This window comes from Netta rufina (assembly GCF_964035555.1).
Source record: "Netta rufina genome assembly, chromosome: 17".
Lineage (NCBI taxonomy): Eukaryota > Metazoa > Chordata > Aves > Anseriformes > Anatidae > Netta > Netta rufina.
The window spans coordinates 1,959,480-1,982,084 of NC_140141.1; the positions used below are offsets into that span (position 1 = coordinate 1,959,480).

The following is a 22,605-nucleotide window of genomic DNA, read 5'->3' on the forward strand; positions in this document are numbered from 1 at the left end:
TTACTTTCTAAAGTGATGCTTAAAAACTCAGCCCCTAAATCTGGGATGTGTCTTGATTCCAGTCTATTACAAGGCCAGAGAAATACAGAATAGGATCCATAACAGGAAAAAAAAAAAAAAAAAGAAAGAAAAAAAAAAAAAAAAAGAGCTTGTTACTAAATTATTCCAGGCAAATAAAGAAACTCAAGGAATCCTCTGTCAGTTTGACTCAGAGGAACAAAAATAACAGCCAAGGCAAAGCAGTCCATTAGTGAGATTTCCCACACAGAACATGACAGGAAAAATGCCGCACTGGCTGCTGAGACACAGTAAGAGCTATCACAACCATCTGTATTTTGGTAGTGCCAGCAAATAAGCTCTGCACCTATATTATGAAATATCTTCTCTTTCATTTTGTGTTTGGTACATTTCATAAAACCTAATTCAAAAATGGCACTTTTTTTTTTTTTAATTCATCTGCAAAAATGTTGTGAGATAGTTTTTCATTTATTTTCCTTCAATTAAGATTGCCTTTACTTAAACACTCTTTCTGGATAACAGCACTAACTGTTTTTGTTAGGTAATATTTTCCCTTTGTTTTAGACCCTTTCCATCTGTTCAGTTGTTTATTGACAAAGGAAACCAATTTCAAGGCAGACAACAATTCTGAATGAAATATACTTTTGTATTTTGTGTGTGGATTTTCTTCTTCGTCTTACAAGTCTTTTCCAAACCATGTATTTGTTCAGCTATGGCCTAATGATAGCAAGATGGCAGGGTCTTTTTTAATTTTTTGGATAATAGTAAAAAAAAAATAAAAAAAAATAAAAAATCTCTATTATTCAAATCCTGTTTTGATTACATCTTTGGCAAAACTCCATCACAAAGTGATAAGATTCAGTCCCTCAACCCTTGTTCAATCAAATTCAGAATCAGACCAAAAGAGAACAAGAAAACAAAGCATCTTATTTTATATTTAACTTCCTACTGTGTTTGTTCAATAAATGAGGAATTAAAAATCCTCTTTGCATGCAATCGGATTGATAATAAGAGGACTCGTCTGCACCAACCTCTCAACCATTGTCCTCTCAAACCTTCTCTTCTTTCCCTTTTAGCCTACGAAATCAGAGATCTTTATAGAACTTAGGGCATCAGATCTACGTATGTAAAAAATCAATGAAACCAGCTATCAGCTACTGAAGACTAGATAAACTGTCCTAATCTTACACACCAAGAACAGCCAGATGGCTCTGTTCTTTTTTAACCTGTATTTCCCATGCAAAGAATCTCACAGAGGCATATTGTATGTCCATCTATCTGTCAGTCCCATTCTGACGGTGTCAGTGTCAACTGAACAAGAGATGGTACCTGCTTGTTTGGCTTGTAATGAGGGAACGTGATGAGGAGCTGGAAATTCTGGAAGGAAGAGGATGTTAGGGAATGTATAATAAATATTAGCAGTACTGCAGAAGGGCATGAGGATGAAAAAATACAGAACACAAATCCATAATAAACTAAGTTTCTGAAGTACTGTAGTTTACAGAAGGACTGGTTTTCTTTTCAGAAGGAGTGTAATCCATCATGCCTCTGACCTTAAGATGTTGTTACAGGATGTGATTATCTGAGACAGAAAAACTCAAATTAATGATTCTTCAATCCCAGAACCCACATTAGTATGTATTTGTTGCCATACCATGCAAAACATGCTGAATTGGATGTTAACAATGTATTACTTCTATATTCCTTCCTGCTGTCCGTTTCGTATTTAAGCAGTAATGTATTTTTTTTTCCAGCTTCATTTTTTGTTAATGCTTCAATTGCTATGGTTTCTTGTTCTGCAAATGACAGAAAAATAACACTGAACCAGTGTTTACTAGCTGTCAATAAAACCAATAGTTTGCTATTCCATTTTTGGGAATACTTTTTTTATATAGTTCTCTTTCTCACTCTTCCTTCCTAAGGCAAGCATTTGGAAAAGCTTATTTTATAGGCTTCATTGCCAGCCAGACATCTTAATCATGTGGAATATCTCAATTTCTGCTGGATCTTCTTTTATTTAGTTTTTATGATCCTCTAAAAGAATTTGAATAGTACCCCATAAAACAAGAATTCCATCTTGCCAGTGTGGATATTATTCTTTTGGGGTTATGCTTTCTGGTAAAAAATTGACAAAAGCACAGAGAATATACCTCAAGATCTATTCCAGTAACCCATCAGGAATGGTGCAGGAAACGTTCTTTTAATCTCATATCCAAAACGGTTTGCAAAGTCTTTGTACAAAATATCACATATCATTCTATTTGGCATGTTGACATCTGCACAGCATTTTAACCAGAACAACTTTTGATCTCTGTATTTCAACCTAACATTGAAAATATTTTATGCTCGCACCCCTTTCAGTAGGCTTAGTCTCCATGGCGACTGGAGGACTATCACTTTTTTTTTTTTTTTTTAATTAACACCATGGCCATATGCCACTTGAGTGCAAATGCAGTGAAATTTTCATGGGCTTTCCACTCCACTTCAGTAGGATTATAGGTCAGTGAACCTTGAACAGGGAGAGCTTAAATACAGTGTCTCCTGACAGACTATAAAAGAGGAGTTAACATACCTAAGGAAAAGATTCATTGAAAACCAATAGTTGAGTGCAGGACTGTTAGGCTTGCTACTGAATATCCCCTGTATCTCCATATTTGGTTTTTATACACCTTCTATCCTAGGTTTTCAAAAGTGTTTAAATACACTAAGCATGTAATAGTTAACTATATCATCCTAGCCTTATGAGCTAGACAGCATTACTGTCCCCATTCTCAAATGGGGAAAAAAGTATGCCATGAATGTGGCAGCACTTGTCTGAGTTCCCACCAAGCGTGCTGCTGCTAGCTTCCTGCTGCTGCTGGCACAGCTATCCCCACCACCTCTTCGTGCCCCCAGCACCCTCTGTGCTGTGACACCACATCCTCAGGGCAGAGCCACGCTCACTGCCCGAGTCCCAGTCCCTTTCCTGTAACCTCATCTGGCAAAACTTGTTCTACAATTTGCTGCACTATCCCTATACATCTGATCAGTCATTTTCTTTCCTGAACATTCTGGTTTTCCTCATATTATTATATATCTACCTAACCTACGGATTCATGCAAAGAAAAGAAAAGAAAAGAAAAGAATTCGTGCAAAGAAAATATCCAGCCCAAAATGACCAGTGCTCTTCTTTGGATAAGAGTAGCACCTAGAAAAACTATCAATAAAATATCTTAGAACATGCAAGTGTCACTGTGTAAGATGTCTGTGCCTTGAAGAGCACATAGTTTTAATATGGCAGACGAAGAGTGGGAAGATTATCTTACAGACACACACACACACACCACAAATCTGCACTTCAGGAACATCATTTCTTAGCTCACTTAAGTTTGAAGTAAGTTGTGGATGGTGTGGGACCTGCATCATGCAAAAGCACGTTATGACACCTGGGTTATAAATCTGGCAGCACTTGTATTTGGTAATTTAACATAATAAATGAAAGTAACTCAGCTCAGCAAATACATCCCCTTTTTTTATCTTCCATTGGATATAATAATGTTCAGCAAAATCTCTGACAGTGGTATATACAAGGACTTCATTTTCTTTAAAACAACCTGCCTTCTCTGACTGATACAATGGGAACAGCATATGACACTGTCCCGAAATGCCTCACAATATTCAACAGCTGCTGTGGACCAACAGCCTTTTGTAAACATCTTGCATTCTTGTTTTTCTTGCCTTCATTTAAAAACAGTAAAAGAAAACATGAAAGAGTAAAAACTAACAGTCTCAGCTCAATACATTTTGTGAAATGAACCAAGAAAAGTTTGGAATTAAAATCACATTTTTTCCTATCAGCGAAAAGACCCTGACAGCAAATATGTTCCTCCTCTATGCCCTTCTTGACATATTAATTGGGGTTGTACTCTCAAATGTTTGCAGAAATGCACCGAGGAAAAGCTATTGACTATGTGATTTTGAAGAGGGATGAGGTGATAGTGTTTTTCTTTGTATACTGTATGTGAATCAACTGAGGATCTATACAGGAAAAGTAATAGGGCTGATCAATCTTTATTCCTAGAAAATCAAGCAGAGCTGCATCTTCAAGTCCCTTTACAGACAGCTCATAAAATGATGATATTGATCACAATGCCTAAATTTGTGGTTTTGACAATAAAAGCAATTTGTTTAGGGAGGGAAATAGCTGTATGAGGTGAATGCATGTGGTTTATTAACTTCTAAAACTAATTCTTCTGAACAATAATGTGAAAGGTGAGACAGAATTTCTTAACCTTGAAGCTTTTAACTCCTTTTTCTCCTACTAAGACATCTGCCTCTGAAAATTTAGTTTAGATTTTGGAGTCGGAGGTAGCAATGTGTCCCTTCATGCCACAGCTTATGTTGGAGTGCCATTTAAAGCAAACAGGGTTAGGTTCCTCACAGTAAAGGTGGAACAGTGACATGCAGACATACTCAGGTGAGGGCTTACAGTTTGCTGTGAATGTGTGGAGCCTGCCTTGACGAGGTGGATCTCTGGACTCAATGTATAACACACTGCAGCAGTTACAAGGGCATGTTTCTCCCTGAGCTCCCACAGGAGTCTGGTTATTGCTTTCTGTGGCCATTTGTCTGTCTGATTCCTTGCCTGCAGCCTTTCCAGATGCACTTTACACACATAACACAGCTGCAGTTTTACTAGGACTATTTACATTCCAGCACAACATACCTGGCTCAGGAAAGGATTCTGGTGATAAAAAGCCCAAAAGGTTTGGGGACACTTGAATTAAAGCACAAATGTAGCTATTATTATTATTATAGGTCATAGCCTACACTCAGAGAAATGCAAAAGCTACACTGTGGTTTCCACCCAAGAGCCCAGCTTCTGTTTGCTAGCTTCGCACTGTTAACAATTTGGTTAGGCATGTACTGGATTTCTGTGTAATAATTTCCCTTCCCCCTTTTAGGATATATTAAAGTGGAACCTTTACTGAACTTCAAATCCAGCCTATCTTATTTTTGACATAGGGCCATTTCAACCCTACACCACCACACTGACAGCTGCTGTGCACGGAAGCCAGGTCTTCACTGTGGAGGCAAGATTTTCTGTAAATAGCATAAGCATGAAAAAAGGCTTCATGAGGATGGCACAAGTAAAAGCTAGTATCCTACAGAGCTCTGTCTCGCAGCTGATTGACTCTCATGTCCCAGAAAGTACAAGCTCTTATTGAAGATTTTTCCATAATGAGCTATTGAATTCAGCTCTCTGGGGACTCTAACGTCTTTTTCTACCACCATCTGCCTGTTTTCATGTAACATATAAGAATATAACTATCTTTGAGTAGGCTATACTGCTGTCAAATTTAAAACACAAACATAGGTAGCATGATAGCTTAGACTCATTTCCTTAGAAAATCTGGCTAAAATCCCCCCTATTCCCCAAAGGGAAAAATAAAAAATTTAAAAAAAAAAAAAATCAGGAAAAATTGACCTATCTGCAGTCTATCTGCAGCTACTGGTTTCTCTTCATTAAAAATGACCAATGTATTATTATGTATTATTGAGTTAGCACCTGTAAAGTACTGCCAACTCTATGACATCAGTATGTATAAATTCTTTCTTTTGTAAAAAAATAATAATCAGATACACATATTATTAGTGTTTTTTCTGCATAGCATGCTAGGGTACTAGAATATATCTCTATGTATAGCTGTTTACATCTCTCTATAATAGAAGGAATATTACATTAAAAATAGAAAGCATGAATATTGTTGACTTATAAACAACCCCCCCCAAATAATAATAGTAATAATAATAACCACAGAATTTTGAAACAGTACCTAAATTAGGACCTAATGTAGCTACAGAAAATAATCTCATATTTTAGGAAGAAAAATGCTTGAAAAGTTAACTTGACATCTTTATGCACATTCTTTGTGTGGTTAGCACAGCACAAATTTAAGATGAATTTAATTTACAATATGTGGAAACTGCAATTGCCTAATAACGTATAAATACATATAACTTATATTGTATTTTTGTTGGCCATAGAAATCATTCTTAAGGCTTGGTATACAGCTGCACTAATTTCTTTCCAAATTTTTCTTCAGGTCTTTGGGAGAAAAAAGCAGCCAATATTGAGTACACTTCTTTGTACCCACATCACTTTTTTTTTCCCCTGAAAGTTTCTGTGGTTTACCAAATCCTTGCATCTCTAGTCTCAAGTTTGGTTGAAGATTATGAGAATTCAAACTGCCTTCATATCTGCTTAACACCTTTCAGAGCAAGCCTTTGAAATGACACTTGCTTCTGCTATAACAAAAAGATACAGATTTTTACATACTTACCATAATGTTAAATCCTTTCCAAATACTGTCCACAAAACTCAAAAGCATTGAAGTACTTTCTTAACCCTTTTTTCTAGGTCTTTACCGTGTGAAAGACCTCCCCTCCCTCTGCATTCCTTTTCTCCAGTAACACCGTCCTCTAGAGTAGCAGCACCTTTTAACGGAGCACATGCATGCTGGTTTTAATGTCTTAGCTTTGTCAACATTAAGAAATAGATATTCAGAAGAATAAATTGGACCTTGACATAGTAGACTATTTGAAGTATCCCTTAGTCTTCTGGATGATTTTAAAAGCTTGTGTGGTTATTTCATTTGGAAATTAGACCAAAGTAACTCCCTCCTCCCCCTCCTCTTTTTGCTCTTGTAAAATAACTGTGACAGCCTGGAGAAATATTGTCTATCTTGATTTCAACCACTGCCCCAAAGGTTTAAAGCTATAGATGAGTTCAATACAGCTTGTTTCATTGCTAATTTCAGAGGGCATGTCGAGCTTCTTGTTCCCCTGGCTTAACAGTAAAATCGACTTTCTAATTTTAGAACAGGAGAGTTCTGCACATTCACAGACCAAAAATGCTACTTTTCCAATAGGTTTAAGTGCAGATTTTTGCTTCTTGAAAACATACAATCAGACTCAGAACTTAACAGAAAAAAAGAATGTATTTAGGAACATTTCCTCTAAACCAGATGTTTCAACAACAATCTTCAGATTGCTTTTTCCTTGGGAGATGACTCTTTAAAATGCCTCTGGTTAGCCTTCCCTACAGCACTCCACACCTTAGCTGGTAATTGCCCTGATTTTAGAGAAAGGCAGCAGGCAGGTCCAAACAGCGTGTCTACATGCAGTGGAAGATTAGCGTGTCTCACAGGCCAGCCATGAGGTTCATACATGCTGTGGCACTGAACCTTACAACAGCCTCATCATTAACTCTCTCCTGTACTGTCAGGAAAGCAGTGTGTCCTTCCTTCCCACCCACTAACCAACCTTCCGATTTCACTCTTTGGCAATGCTCTGGCAATGCTTTCTTAGCACCCAGTAACCATTTGCCCTGGTAACAACCCCACCTGTGATTTAGCTCCACAGAAAAGGTAAATACAGAAATAGAGAATCAAAGAAAAGCTCAAGTGCATACAATTCTGCCCTGCTCCCACACAGGCGAGTGAACACCCAAATCCCTGCTATGCTCCCAGGAATCCCTCTCTTCAGCACTCCAGCTAAAAGCAGGACTCCTAAAGAGTGGGAAAAGCTCTTGCCACTCATCCATAGCTCCAGTGCTACAGAATGAGGGTACCTGGCCAAGCAACATGTTAGTAACATCCATGAGTACAATATTTTAACTGTTACTACCAAAAATTTTAGTTGGACATATAGACTGATATAATTGGCAATACTGAAAAAACAATGCATTTTATTTATTTATTTATTTTTAATATAAAAAGAACATTAGGGTTGCAAATCAAGCAGTATAATTCATGTTTCATTGTAAGGATCTTCATAATAAACATACTGATTTTTCTCTTAGTCTCCATCTAAATATTTGCTTTCTTTACTCTTCCCCTACCACAAGTGTTTCTTCTCCAGTTGCAAAAGTTCCATTTCTTGCATATCTTTGTTATGGAAAAATTAATACTCGGTCTCTCAAGTGAAAGGCAGATCAGTGTCATCTTTCACCGCAGCTGGCCAGCACACCTATATACACAGAACTATGCTTGCAAGTAAGTAAGTCTCCTGTGTTAACAGCTGTTTTCACCTGTCTGATGACTGGTCTTAATTTTTCCTTAATTGCTGTATTGCTGAAGGAAGCATCTGGATTATCATTAGCTGTTCATTAGGACTGCTCTCAGTAAGTTTACAAGTTGTGATTACAACTGTGGAGTAGAATCCTTATTTGTGGTTTACCCAAGCAGCAGCAGAAACACTTCTTTTCATAAACAAGATTAATCCTTTAAAACCCTGAATAGGAGATAATTTACTAGGAGAGTTACATAAGCATAATGAGTGTGCCAAAACTGGTATCCTAAAGTAAAGAGCAAAAACACCGCTTCTACAAAACAATTGCTGATGCCCACTGACCTAAAGGCTTGATCAGAAGGCTACATTTTTGAAACTGTGCATGCACTAGAGATAGCTACAACCTTCATCATCTGCTGCTTAGAATCTCTGCAAACAAGATTTATTTTCATGTCATTCATGAGAACAAAATCTTGATTTTTGAATAAATAGTAATTTTTCATCAAGACATTATAATTCTCTTTGAGACTCTTAGGGACTAAATCAGGGGTTTATCTCACTGAAATACATAAAACAAATGTAGAATACACCCACGCCCTCTCTCTGTCAGAGAGCACATGTTCTTGGTGTTGAATGTGCATAAAATCAAACCTTATTCAATCTATAAGGATTAAAAAGAATTGCATATAGACAATATGCATGCCATGAACGTGTAAGTGTAACTCTAACATAAAATACAGATAGCAGTGAGAGTATGGGAATGTATTACTGGTGGTTTTGATAGATATTAAGAAGAATTAATACATTTCAAAATGGTTTATTGTACAGTTGTCCACTGAGTATCTAACAACCTTACCAAAAATTAAGTTATTCAGATATAAAATTCCACATCAGGGGTATAACTAGCTTTGAAATTTTGGGGAAATTCAAATTAAATTTGTAACCATATAGCCATGTGCAGTAGTGTTTAGGAGAACAGCATTGTTTTTCTCATATTAGAAGATGTTTAGAATTGGAAATAAACGTTTTAAAAATAGAAGAACATTATACTGGCTCTATGCTTTCCAGAGAAGACTCAACTGACAGGACAGTAATTCTTTGAATATTTTGATAAACTTTGGATATTGCATCCAAATTGCAAAACTGCATTTGCTTTTCCCATTTAAAATCTGCCAATATATTTCCAAACTATACATCTCAAGGAGGTGAGGGGGAAATAGACATTATTTTGAAAAACACATCATAAAGAGACTTGTGAGAGTTTGTCTGCCAAATTCTCCTCTGCCCAGAACCCTATGGAAAAAATATCATGTGTTCATAAGTAAAACTGTTTTTTAATGAATATGCATATGAGATTAATTCTAAGATGTCCTATCTTCTGAAACTCTTGAGAGTTTCCCTCATATAGATGTTATAAAATGCATGATACATATATATTGTACATATGCTATGTTTTTTAAATCTGTTATTATCTTAACATCTTATTACAGTTCTTATTATAGTCTTCTCTGGTTCTTTTCTGTGCCTTTTGCTTTCCTTGCCCTAACTACTTCAGACAGAAAGATCTACAAGTGTCTGTAAGAAAATTAATCGCCCCAACAATTAACAGGAAAATGCATCTCAGAGGAAACATTTCATAATCAATTGGTTTCCAGGTACAATATTTGCCACTTAGGAATAGATTAATTGGATGGAAAACTATTCAAGCTAATTATTTTCTTTCTAGCATGAGACTAAATGTAAGATTCAAATAAACTAAAAATGAAGAAGTTCGTCTCAGTGTTGTAGAATTTTTGAGCCCACAGTGACAAACCATGTTTGATATGGTGTAGTCCTGTCTTCTCAGATACTGCACATTCAGTGAGCAGGGCTTGGTGACTGAGCCCCAACCACACGAGCATGCAGCACTGGTGTAGCCAAGCTGGCCCTGTTACCTCCATGCTCTGTGTCACACAAACATGTATTTCTTAGTCTATTGGTATGATGGCCTTCATCTTATGGGATGATCTTCATCAATATGGGATAAGAGCACATATGTATTTGCCAGAGCTCCTATAAATAAACGTATGGAGACTCTGATGCATTAAGGTATAGCTGAAATTGAAATTATAAAAATATTGAAAACATTCTTTAGTATTGATTTTATAGTTGATTTAGAAAGACAATATAAGAAATCAAAGATGAAAGTCATATTGTCTCACTTTCTACAGTATAAATTGAATAGTTATCCTGTTCCACAGTCCCCACATTGAGGTTCACAACGCTAATATTTAGAAAAGCTTCCAGTCAATAAAGACTTAAAATAGATATCTTGTCAATGTCAAAGCTATTCTAGAGATAGTTCAGACAAATCTGAGGAAAGGCAGACATGTGCCTGCAAAACACCAGAGAACTTCTGGCAAGAAAGGATGGAGATAGTAGTCATCCATTCATCCATTCAGCTAATTGCACATTTGATTATTATCTTCAGGTAACCCCTGAAACTAATAATAATATTAATACATTTACACAAATTCAGGCAATTCCTCAACCACCACCCTGACAGTGAATGTCAACCATAAAGACATCACAGCTAACTAATCCCCTTTGTATTCTTCAGATTGTCAACACGAATGCAGGAATTAAGTGGCAGATGGGCTCTTTATCATGCAGTTACATTCACTAGTGGACTGCGACTTTGCATCATGACCAGCCCACACTGGTCTTGAATCAAAGACAAAGCAGCGATGCTATCAGCTACCCAAATTTTAAAACTTACCTAATAAGAATTCCTATGTATACTTCTTGCCTGGAAAAGCTCTCAGTGTTTCTGAGTAACAAATGTTAACTTATGCTGTAATGATTACTGTAATTTCCAAAGAATCATGCAACAAGGCAGTCTTCATGGATCCCTTATTTGACACAGAAGATAGAGCCTGCTTTCCCACTCTTACACCCTCTAAAATGTAGTTATGTCTAAATTCTTATGTAACATCTTTTCTATGCATTTCTATGCACAATTTTGTGTGAAAATATCATAAAACATGATTCATAAACTTTTACAATGAGGATGGATTTCAAAATGAAAAAATTAGACCTCAAAAAAAAAAAAAAAAAAAAAAAAAAGATGCAAATTGAACCCATACAGAATACTCAAACAGCTTTGTAGAACATTAAAAATGCATACCCCAGATAACACTGTAGGCTTGAAAACATTTTCAGAAGATGGAGTGGGGCGGTAGAGGTGGAAGTACTGCTTGTTGCCGCAGATTGCCATGCAGGCGAGGGAATGAATCACATTATACACTCCTTTCATGTAAGCAAAAATATTCATTGATCACACAGAGAGCTCTGCCTATGGAATCTTACACCTCAGTTTTCTGTCTTGTTTGTGATTTTACACACGTGTTTGTGTGTGTAGTGGAATCAATGATGTCCACAAAGACACGCCATCCTATTATCCCAACAAAGTCTGATTTCTCCTATCTGTATGGAAGGTAACAGAAACTCCTCCAAAAGAGTTATAAGACACCTGCAGTTCCATAAAACTCGACATAAACTCCTCAGAGGAAAAGCTTTTCCTGAATTAAAAAAAGGAAAAGCCACCTTCAGTGGATGTTCGCTCCCAAAGGACCAGCTGGCAGATGAAGAAAAGATCTCCATTTAAATCCTGCTCTGTCACACGTTGTGTGTGACCCTGGCCAAAGTATTAAGGCTAATCCAGTTACAGTGGGCCACAAAACAACGCACCACTGACTTCTGCATCCTCTCAGTGATTAGCTCAGTGCAGCTCCCAGCTCAGTGGTTCAACTTAAATGCAACTCACTCCAAACCTAGGTGTGTAGCCCCACTGCACATAAACCCTAGTAGGTGATGCTGTTCATTATGGTCAGAACTGTCTTTAATATTTAGCCCATGTCCTCTCTGTGCCTCTATCAAACTGGGGCAGCAGCCTTATCTTACCCCTTAAAGGCAGATTAAAGGCTGAGAGGTGACCAAGGCAAAGTAATTAAAGGATGCTATATCTGCGTCATCAGTTCATATAAACCACACATACATCTGTGATATTGCAATTCTAGCTTGTTCACATAATCAGTAAATCTATAGAGTTGGCGCCATAAAATAACTCAAAGCCCAGTGAACTTCATCACCATCAGAATTTTCTCAGGACCAGCCTAATGATTTGTGTGGATGATGGGCTGTATTACATAACTCTGTTAAGATTCTGATCTGCGCATTGCTGGATGCTAATTTTCTTTCATCCCCCAAAGTGGGAATCCCTGTGCCTCAGCAGTAATAGGCATATTTTCAGCCTCTTTTCATACTTTAAAAGACATCTACTTTCGAACTCTCTGAGTAATTAGTACTACTTCTTACAAGATTTCCTCCAAGGAAAAGAAAATCAACGGCACCATTAGAGACACTTTCAAAAGATGTATTTTTGCATTCAGTATTACATTTTTTAATAGACAGAAGATTACTCAGTTGCTGTTTCTTTTCTAATAGGTAGCAAAATGTTTCTGTCCCATTCAAATTGATATTTTGAGCCCTGGGGCTGCTAAAGGTTTAAGGACTACAGTGATACAGTGATAAGTACCAAAAACACAGAGCAAGCATAATCATAGAACCATAGAATATCCTGAGTTGGAAGGGACCCATAAGGATCATTAAGTCCAACTCCTGGCACCGCACAGGTCTACCCAAAAGTTTAGACCATGTGACTAAGTGCACAGTCCAATCACTTCTTAAATTCAGACAGGCTTCATGCAGTGACTACTTTACTGGGGAGCCTTCATCATGATAGTGATGAATCCCTAAGATTCTTAAGGGAAATTGTTCCTCCTTGGGTTTAAAATTACATTTATCATACCGGATAACAACAACATAAAGATGCTAAATATACATGAGGTTTATTCAGACTGTTGAGAATGTCTTTTAGGTACTCCAACACTGTACAGAAAGGAGGATATCTCCTCTACAAGGGAGGTGGGAGAAATATGCATAAAGCACCAGAGAGAGAGAGAAGACGGGACTAGGAACAAATGTATCTGTGAACAAGCTATGTTGTCTGTCAGCAAGTTACTTAGGCTTCACTTCCCTCAAACTATCTGATTCTCATATCCTCACGCCAAGAACTCTTAATGAAAGAGCATTAAACACCTAACTTTACTTATTGTTTGCAGATTTTACAGACAGTTCATTTAATCTCAACAACTGCAGCAACTTCAGAAGACTCCCTATAGACAAATCCTGGCATTTTAGCAAAGTCATGCTGATCACGATGCCAGTGAACCTCATTTTATGGAAGGTACTACATATCAGAGAAAACAGCCTAATTACCAGTGCATCATAGAGAACTTTGTGTCTTGACAACTTCTTAAAATCCCCCAAATGTAATCCTGCTTTCCCCATGTATGCATTATAATAGTCTTCAGTTATATAGATACAAGGATCATCAGAGTTTCTTCCAGGACTTCCCAGGCTCATTCAACCAACCTTCATCTTTTGAGCTACCAAAACTGGTAACTGGTGATGAAGATATCACACCTTTTCTCAAACTCCTAGATAAGCTCGTGAACACAGGAGTATTGAGTACTCATTGAAAGTACAGTTTTGGTGTCATTTGTTAACTATGGAACATGCATCAGTATTTGGATCCTTTCCATTATTGCTCTTCTCTCTATATATATAAAGTAATAAAATGTAATAAAGAAATACAAAGGGGATAAACCCTGCTGCCTTCAGATGAGCTATGACAAGAAATTAAATTCATCCCTCCTTACAAGCACTCTTCCTGCAGCCAAAATGCCTTCTGTTCAGAGCTCTGCCCTGCAATCACAGCTGATATGAGTTGGGAGAGCTAGTTCAACTCAAACTGAGCATCACTTTCACAGGTTTTCTTCTCCTGCAACAGTGTAGAAGATTTAGAATTTCTTCCCAGGGTTTTTGGTTACAAATAGCTGGACAGCGTAGAGTGGACAGGAGAGTTGGATGAGGTATTTATACTGAGGATGGTGGATAGTCAGTGAATGGCCACTGGCCTGTGACCAGTTAGACCATTAAGAGGCCAGTCTGAAAGTCTCTGTAATTATTAACTGGACTTATTTTCCATCTGGGATAGTTTATCACAAAAGAAGAGCCAAATATAGTAATGCGTTAGAAAACGACCACAGATTCTAATACAAATTGGAGCTAGTGCAAAGCCTTCTCAAATTAACATGATGTCTTTGATCAGTTGACTATATATTTTTTCATGATTTGTATCATTATTCCCACACACACAATGCCTGCTGACGGTTTGTAACACCAGCCCTCCCTGGTATGTGTAGTGACCTAGCATAACAGCAACACCGATCCCAACTCTCTGCTTCCAAATTCGAGCCCTACAAAATCTGCCAAGTCTGGGCTGCCACTGAAAAAGGTGGCTGTCTGTCCCTAATTTCTTTTGACCCAAATACAACCTCTAGAAACTAAGGACGTGATGGCTATGTACTAAAGCTTCAATTATCTTTTTCAGTTACTCATAACACAGGCAGGATCAGTAAAGATCAGGAGAAAATACTCAACATATTTTGGAAACATGATGCACTATTTAACAGCTATTCTTCACACACCGCATTGAAAATATAAAAGCATATATATATATGCAAATATAAAGCAGCAAACAGCTGTACTGTAGTAAATCCCGCCAGTGCCCTAAAACATTTTGGCATATTTTTATTCTTTGCACTTCACCACAAAGTAGAATAAAAGCCCTTATAATATCTGTCTGCTGATCAAGTACTCTTCTAAAGAGGAGATGTCTGACTTTCTCCCATTCATCACAAAAAATGTTGTAGGCGATGGAGAGATTCATAGAGGCATAAAAAGGTACAGATACTGCAGTCTCCTTTACTTTCCTGACTTTTCAGACAGTAGTTGTGAACTGTTAAGTCATGTCAAGTTAGATTTCACAGGTACTTCACCTCTATCACTTTCCTTATGATGATAGAGCAATGATGTAGCTCTGTATATCAACAGCTGTAAACAGTTCAGGGATGTTAAGTGGTATATAACTGTACATTAATATTTCAGAAGGATAATACCTGAATGAGGGAATTTTATGTTTTCAAACTACTTCAAGAGACAACATAGGCAATTCAATGGTATTTGTCACTTTTTCCCATTTCCAATAAAAATTATGCTCACAAAGGAACACAGGAATTAACTTCTTTTCTAAGGAGAACCCTAAAATTCAGCTGAGATTAAAGGCAATAATCTTTTTCACAATGACAGCTGAGTTGCCCTGTGGTATTTCCTTCATCTAAATGTCAGAGGTATAGAAACAAACTCCACCTCTAAGATGACAAGAGACTATCCACATGCCTTTGAACTGCTTCCTGCAATCTTTTTGTTTTTAAATGAATGAGTCTCTTTCAAAGAAACAGGTGAAAAAATCCCGTAGTAATGTCTTTATCTAATAGCTGCTGGTTAATAACTTTTCTCATTTCTTTTGATTTGCTTCAAGATGATAACTTAATAACCTTTTTAATCTGCATTGAGTAGGATGACTTAAAGAGTGAATCTGCATTTCTTGATAAATAAATAAAATGGCTTTCCTTTTAAAAGTGAAGAAGTGGGTCAGCATGTAAAAGAAAGATGCACTGAGTCTTGGTTCACACAAATCTATTTTGCCTCAACATCTCAAAGAGTTCTCTCTCAGAGTACACATTTAAGTTTTAAAACGAGAAATGAGGAATAGAATTTTTTTGACTAATTGCTTTCAAATATGTGAAATATAAACATAACTTCTAAGATATTTAGTGCTATCACATCATCACAACACACAAATTCTTAGAAATATGAAACAGTATGAAACTCCAAAGCTATCCAGGACAAATGCCTTTATAGCTAATCATTATCTAGATGCTAGATGACTGGGAAGTGTAAATGGAATTAAACTCCACTATTTCAGAATAAAATTAATATGAGGAGGGGGAGTGAGAGAGAGGTTGTGGTGCCTAGCTGCCCAGCATGGTAAAACCACCACAATTATATCTGCCTGACTTTGTTGATGTTGAGTGAATAGACAGTTTTTAGAGCAAAATCATTACTTGGAAAGTAACTTTGAAACCACGTATATGATATCATTTGCTCCCCTACAATAATAATAATAAACAACAACAAAAAATGTAAAGAGGGTTTTTTTCTGCTCCTAATTATAAGCAAGAATTCTCACATCGCTTTGTATTTTGAAGTGTCCCACTCTCTGTCGTGCTTTTTCAACTCCATACCTGTATATATCCCATCTGAAAGTGTGTTTGATTTCTACAGTCTTTTTCTTCGTCCAGTTTCTTCATGATGAACAATGAGTTTCTCATTATGAGCTTATGTGATTCACACCACAATGGGGCAAAGTACACCAACTTAGTTTTGCTTCAGCATGCATTGTTTCTGTAATTCCAGAGTAGACATTTTTCTCTCCACAAAATAGTATATCTCTAGTTGGTAAAGTTGTGTGACCACATGAATAACAAGGTAAAAAATATTAATGGTGCTCACAAACATACAACTATGTGTATGAAGCATTTTTATGAGCACCAGCAAGACACACAATACAATTATTGAGGCCATCAGGCTGATATATATGTCACATTTGTTGCTTTTGTTGCAACAAACAGAAGCATTCAGAAGCATTTTAGAATTACAGCATGCTTGAGAGTCTGTCAAACATACTGATAGATGCAACAAGTAAGAGAATGAGGCAATAGATCACTGCTGTTACAACACAAAATCTAGTTGTTAAATTACATAATATGAGATCTCATAATAGATTTGAAAATGAGAAATATAGGGCACTAAAGTAAATGGTATAAAAATCATAAAAAAAAAAAAAAAGGTATCGTCCAGGAAAATCAAAGGGAATGATGCTGTATGTTTTCCTGTTACTGTTTTACTTAATATCAAGTTAATTTCTTTTATGATAGAAATGTTAAAAAAAAAAAAAAACTAACATACCATAACATGAAAAAAATGACACAAGAACAAATGAGGGATATAGCCCAGAAAATACTGTTGTTTCCTACCACGTCAATATTGTCACAGATTGAAGCAGTCCTGTAGTTCACAATCAAAAGGAACCCCCACCCCCATAGCAGGACCAGCATCCGGTTTCAGGCAGTAAAAGTCAATAAATGCTTTAATGCTATAGAACTGTAAACCAAGAGCACAAACAAGAAAGCTTCAGAAGAAAGGCTATCTTTGTAACATTTCCAACAATGAGCATGGGGGAAGAAAACTGGTGAGCAAAGTGTATCTGTGATAAAGTTCAACTACAATTGAAGATAATACAGTAAACAGTCATATGCAGACACTAAGGTTCTACCTGGTGATGAGTTTTGTCTGTTTTGTACTTGTTTGGATGAATGGTCTCATTTGTCCACAAGCATGGAGAACAATAATGTATACTCAATGGAATAACAAACATTTGTTCTCCAAAATATACACATTAATAAAATATTTTAAGATTATCTTGATATGCATTAATAAAATATTGAGATATGATACTAATCATCATATCATATCAAGAGCATCTTGCTCAATGTCTCCACAGCTACGGATATAGGAAAATGCTATTGATCATGTTTTACAGGTAAGGAACTGAGGTCCCTGAAAATCTCTTAGACACTTTTTTTTGGAAGTTATTAAAATTTTGGTTTAGGCACATCCTGTAAAACTACACATTTAGTCACCTCAATAATTTTCCAAATCCACACCTACCAACCCCACACCCCTCCAGCTTGCTTCCACAAACAGGAAACACAGAAGAACAGGTGGGAACCCTGATCTTCCTCTTTTAACAATTCTTTTTCTCATCAATACTCACTAGCACAGCAGAGATGCCCAACTTCAGAAACACTGAGGAACTACACTAATGCAGGAAAACATTCTTAAAATGCAGTACTGTCTTAATCTTGTCTTTTTATTCTATTCACCCCATTATATGAGGTATCAAGGAAAATTAACAGCAGCCAACATCAAAAAGAAAAAAGTAAAGGATGACACATATTGACACATATTTCCCTGATTTGATCATTTGAATTTTTTTCCCAAGTCACATTTCTGAGTCACTGGCTAATCTACATCACATGATTTTCTGTTTGTTTTCTTCTGGTTGTCTACATGGAAATGGAGGAATGGAAGATAGTTCTCAAAGAACAGAAGAGATTAAGCCCATCTAATAATCTCATGGGTCAGGATTTAGTGTTACAAAATTATTATCACCTTAGAATGAAATCAGAAGAATTGGGGAGAAGTTTATAATTGCTTCACTGTTAATCTGGAACACTGTCACAAGCCCATAGCAAGCAAGGCACTGAGAACTCCAAATCATATTTGACAGATGGGCTTAATTAGTTATTCTCCTACAGACTCATAATATTTGCTGTTAATATTCATACTAAAACACCCTGCTGGCTGTGATAATATTTATATGTTAATCCTGTTATGATAAGCTTTTGCTGCCAAAACCTCTCCAAATAAAATGAATGATATATTTCAAACTGAGATAAAGAAATACTCAGGCATCCTGGTTAAATTTGTCACTTGCACAAGTGCCTCCTTAATCTATGAAATTACACCTGTCACAGTAAGTTAGCTTTATTAACACTATTTCCTGAACCATGTAAAACTATCAGAAACACAAAAGCTTTGAATCTCTAGTTAATTAACATTGCCACCTTTGCATTCATGTGATCAGATCTCTGAGTTTTAAGAGTAATTAAACAATATGCAAATGGAGTTTGTAGAATTTATAAAGGAACTACAGAGGTAAACAATTTGATAAAAGACATCAATACTTAACTGTTATCCATTGTGTATATCTAGTGACATCAAACATGTCTAGATAAAGAAAAATTGTTTCCCATTAAGTATTGAACATACTCTCCCCATATAATGCTTGATCTTCCTTCTTAAAATGAATAGCAAAGTATGACAAATTTTAATGAGGAAAACAACATACTGAACTGAAATATTTTACATGTTTACAAACAATGAGGAAGAAGTTTTCAAAAGTTTTTAAAAAAAATCACAAAATCTAAACTTGAGAACTCACATGGAATAAGTTAAAACAAAAGTTGTACCTGAATTACACATATGTCTCTGATTTTGCCACCTCTTGATTTTCTTTCCAATAAAATCTAAAATGTACATTAGATCACATTTCTTTTAATAAACGTGAAGCCATGCTTATGGCTTTCACAAGCCATTCAGCATGTGAAAGCACACAGCAAACACTACCACCATGTGAAAGCTGACATAATAATATTTGTGAAGAAGGGGTCATTTTGAAGGTTTGCTACTGAATGATGAGTACTAAAGAGAAATAAGATGCCAAGCTTCAATCAGCTATGATGTTGTGTTATATTTTCCTGATGAATAGGAGAAAGCAGGCAAGTGCACTCCATGGAGTGAACAAGATAAAGTGTGATGGAAAGTGCACCTTTGATAAAAACTTTGATTCTGATCAAATATCCATTCCAGTCAATGAAAATATTCACACCGTCTTTGAATAGTTTTGAACTGGGGTTTTAAAGAATCTGACAGGCTTTGCTAGACAATAGAGAGCTGTGACCTTGGCATATATATATACACATTGCTTTTTTGACAAACAAAATTTAATTGGGTACAAGACAACAGATTATATAAGTACCAATATTATATCAGAGAAGTTGTGTAGAAACTGAGTTTTAGTAGGGAGAAAGGGATTTATATTATGATTATGAAGAGAATTCTTTTCCTTCCTCTCTTTTTTCACATACCCAGATTCCAAAGACATGAAGCTTCCTAGTCATTAGACTTGGTAGGTATTTATTGAAAATTTCAAAAGTCCATAATAAATCCCTATACCTGTAAGATTTTGTTAGATTTCAGAAGTAAATCACAGCAAAATTGGAATTCCCATGTTGTATGGCAAGTTCTCTAACAGCAATACCAAACACAATACGTTTGTAGTTTGTTGGATCTTTATAAATACGCATTTGACATACATTGCCAGAAGCAATGGACAAGGAGAAACTGATATAAAAATTATTCAATAAAGCATTCAGTTGTGATTAGAAGAGGAACATCTACCTGTCAGATGACAGCTGTTTGAAAGAGGTCAACATCCTATCTAAGTGGTTGCACAATGGGAATGTAAAATGGAAAACCTATTCTCTTCTGCAGATTAAAAATTCATATAAATCTCACAAACAAAAATGTAAGGTTTATGCTATGAATGTGTTTTAGTTTCCCCTGGAAATTTGGCCAAAAAAATAATAATAATAAATATCCCAAACAGCCCTATAATTAGCCATGGTATAATGTCTGGCAGCAAATAATTTGAAGAGATTAAACTAGTCACAACCAAATGCTAAGATATGAAATATATTCTTCCAAATAGCATATGAAAACAATATTTCCTGCTAGCTTCAACTTCCTTTGAGTATTAAGATTGAGTAACGTTTTTGTTCAAAGTGCATGTAGTAGAATTTGCAATGCACTACAAAACAAAGACAGCCACAGTTTTTCCAAAAGCATTTTCATCACACACTATAATAAAATTTACAATCACGGCAAAAATGCTTTGAAAAGAAAAAACAACCATCAGTTATTAAAAGACAGACTACTTGAAATGACCTACCTGTTTTCAGAGGCAGCAGATTTCCTCTGGCAAACAATAACAGCTGGTGCATATTTCCCCATATAATCCACACTCTCTCTGATATCCCACAAGTATGGGCTGCTGGCTCTTACACTGAAGATGTTCACACCTTTCTTCACCTTTGCCCTAGGAGGAACAACAGGATATTTCATCTTTTAGATACAAAATGTCAGCTCAATCTATTACTTCTTTCTTCATCATTTTCTCATTACTGTCCCACAGTAAATGCTATTTCTCATTAGAGTTCAACAGGATTACAAGGAACAGAGAAGAGAAAATTAATTAAGAGTTCCACATTTAAAAAGAAATGATACATAGAAAAAAAAAAAAGAAAAGATCTTACTGTACTAATGGTAAATACTTCTTTAGCCATGTCTAAATTATGGTGTAGATGTATTCTGGAGATTACCTCTCACTCTACTCTTCCATCATCCAGTCTATAGGCATCACTGTGTTAATGCTTTCTTTTGACTAGAAGTTACTTTATTGGAGAGGAACATACCACTTCTGTCTAAAAATGAAATCAGGTTTTCACAGAATCACAGAATTTCTAGGTTGGAAGAGACCTCAAGATCATCGAGTCCAACCTCTGACCTAACGCTAACAGTCCCCACTAAACCATATCCCTAAGCTCTACATCTAAACGTCTTTTGAAGACTTCCAGGGATGGTGACTCCACCACTTCCCTGGGCAGCCTGTTCCAATGCCTAACAACCCTTTCAGTAAAGAAGTTCTTCCTAACATCTAACCTAAAACTCCCCTGGCGCAACTTAAGCCCATTCCCCCCTCGTCCTGTCACCAGGCACGTGGGAGAACAGACCAACCCCCACCTCGCTACAGCCTCCCTTGAGGTACCTATAGAGAGCGATAAGGTCGCCCCTGAGCCTCCTCTTCTCCAGGCTGAACAAGCCCAGCTCCCTCAGCTGCTCCTCGTAGGACTTGTTCTCCAGGCCCCTCACCAGCTTCGTCGCCCTTCTCTGCACCCGCTCAAGCACCTCAATGTCCTTCTTGTAGCGAGGGGCCCAAAACTGAACACAGTACTCGAGGTGCAGCCTCACCAGAGCTGAGTACAAACTCACCAGAGCTGAGTTTTTTACTAGAGTTAATACCAGTGAGGATATAGAGTGAGGAGCTGAGAACCAGGTCCCAGGTTACAAGCAAAATCTACTCCCCACTTTCCCCAAGCAGCACTCTGGATGACTCAAAGATATATCTTTGCTTCAAAATTCATCATCTTTCCAATTCCACAAAATATCTTCATTTTCTTTCAGTACTGTTCAGTTTAACTGTTCTATCAGCTCTGATCCTAAAAACACTTATAAATATTCTTATTTTTCCAAAAGTGAGTGGTTTCTTTGGATGTCTATTTCCGTGCATGACAAAATGTTACAGTCTTGAAGATTTGACTGGCTCCTACAGAAAAGTACTCTTCTGACTCTCATGTATTAGCTCAATACTTCTGGTTTTGAATAATCAGTGGAGAAGAGGAACTATAACCATATTTTGAAATATCTGTTTTATTTCCTCCTAGCTGATGTTATAATCCCTAATTCTTTTTCTCCTTTTCTTTAACTAAATATCTTAAGGAACTACTGAATTATTCCAGGACTGTATAATGTCACCCAATTTTATGAATTAGGAGTTCCTGGTGTTGTTAACTTTTGGTTTGCAAAATTGTTTACAAAAACAAAAAGTCCACTGTGGTCAAAGAGCCTCATATATGAGCTGTCAGGAAATGACAGTTTAATTATATTTGCTTAAAGTCTCATACACAAAATCCATTCAGTGTTATGGCAAGTTCTCAGTTCCAGGGGAGGGAGGACAACAAAAAGGTTGATTTTTGTATAAACAGCTGTTGCCATGCAGAGATG

General features: G+C 36.6%; 1 protein-coding gene across 1 annotated transcript in view; it reads right to left on the reverse strand.

Annotated features, from left to right (window-relative positions):
• The window catches only part of TMEM132D (transmembrane protein 132D), a gene marked incomplete at both ends in the record, with an annotated part of 259,958 nt that overhangs the window by 135,433 nt on the left and 101,920 nt on the right, over window positions 1-22,605 (reverse strand). Inside the window, one exon of the mRNA XM_084297417.1 lies at window positions 20,714-20,860. Within this exon, the coding sequence (XP_084153543.1) occupies window positions 20,714-20,860 (147 nt within the window). The remainder of the gene's footprint in view (window positions 1-20,713; window positions 20,861-22,605) is intronic.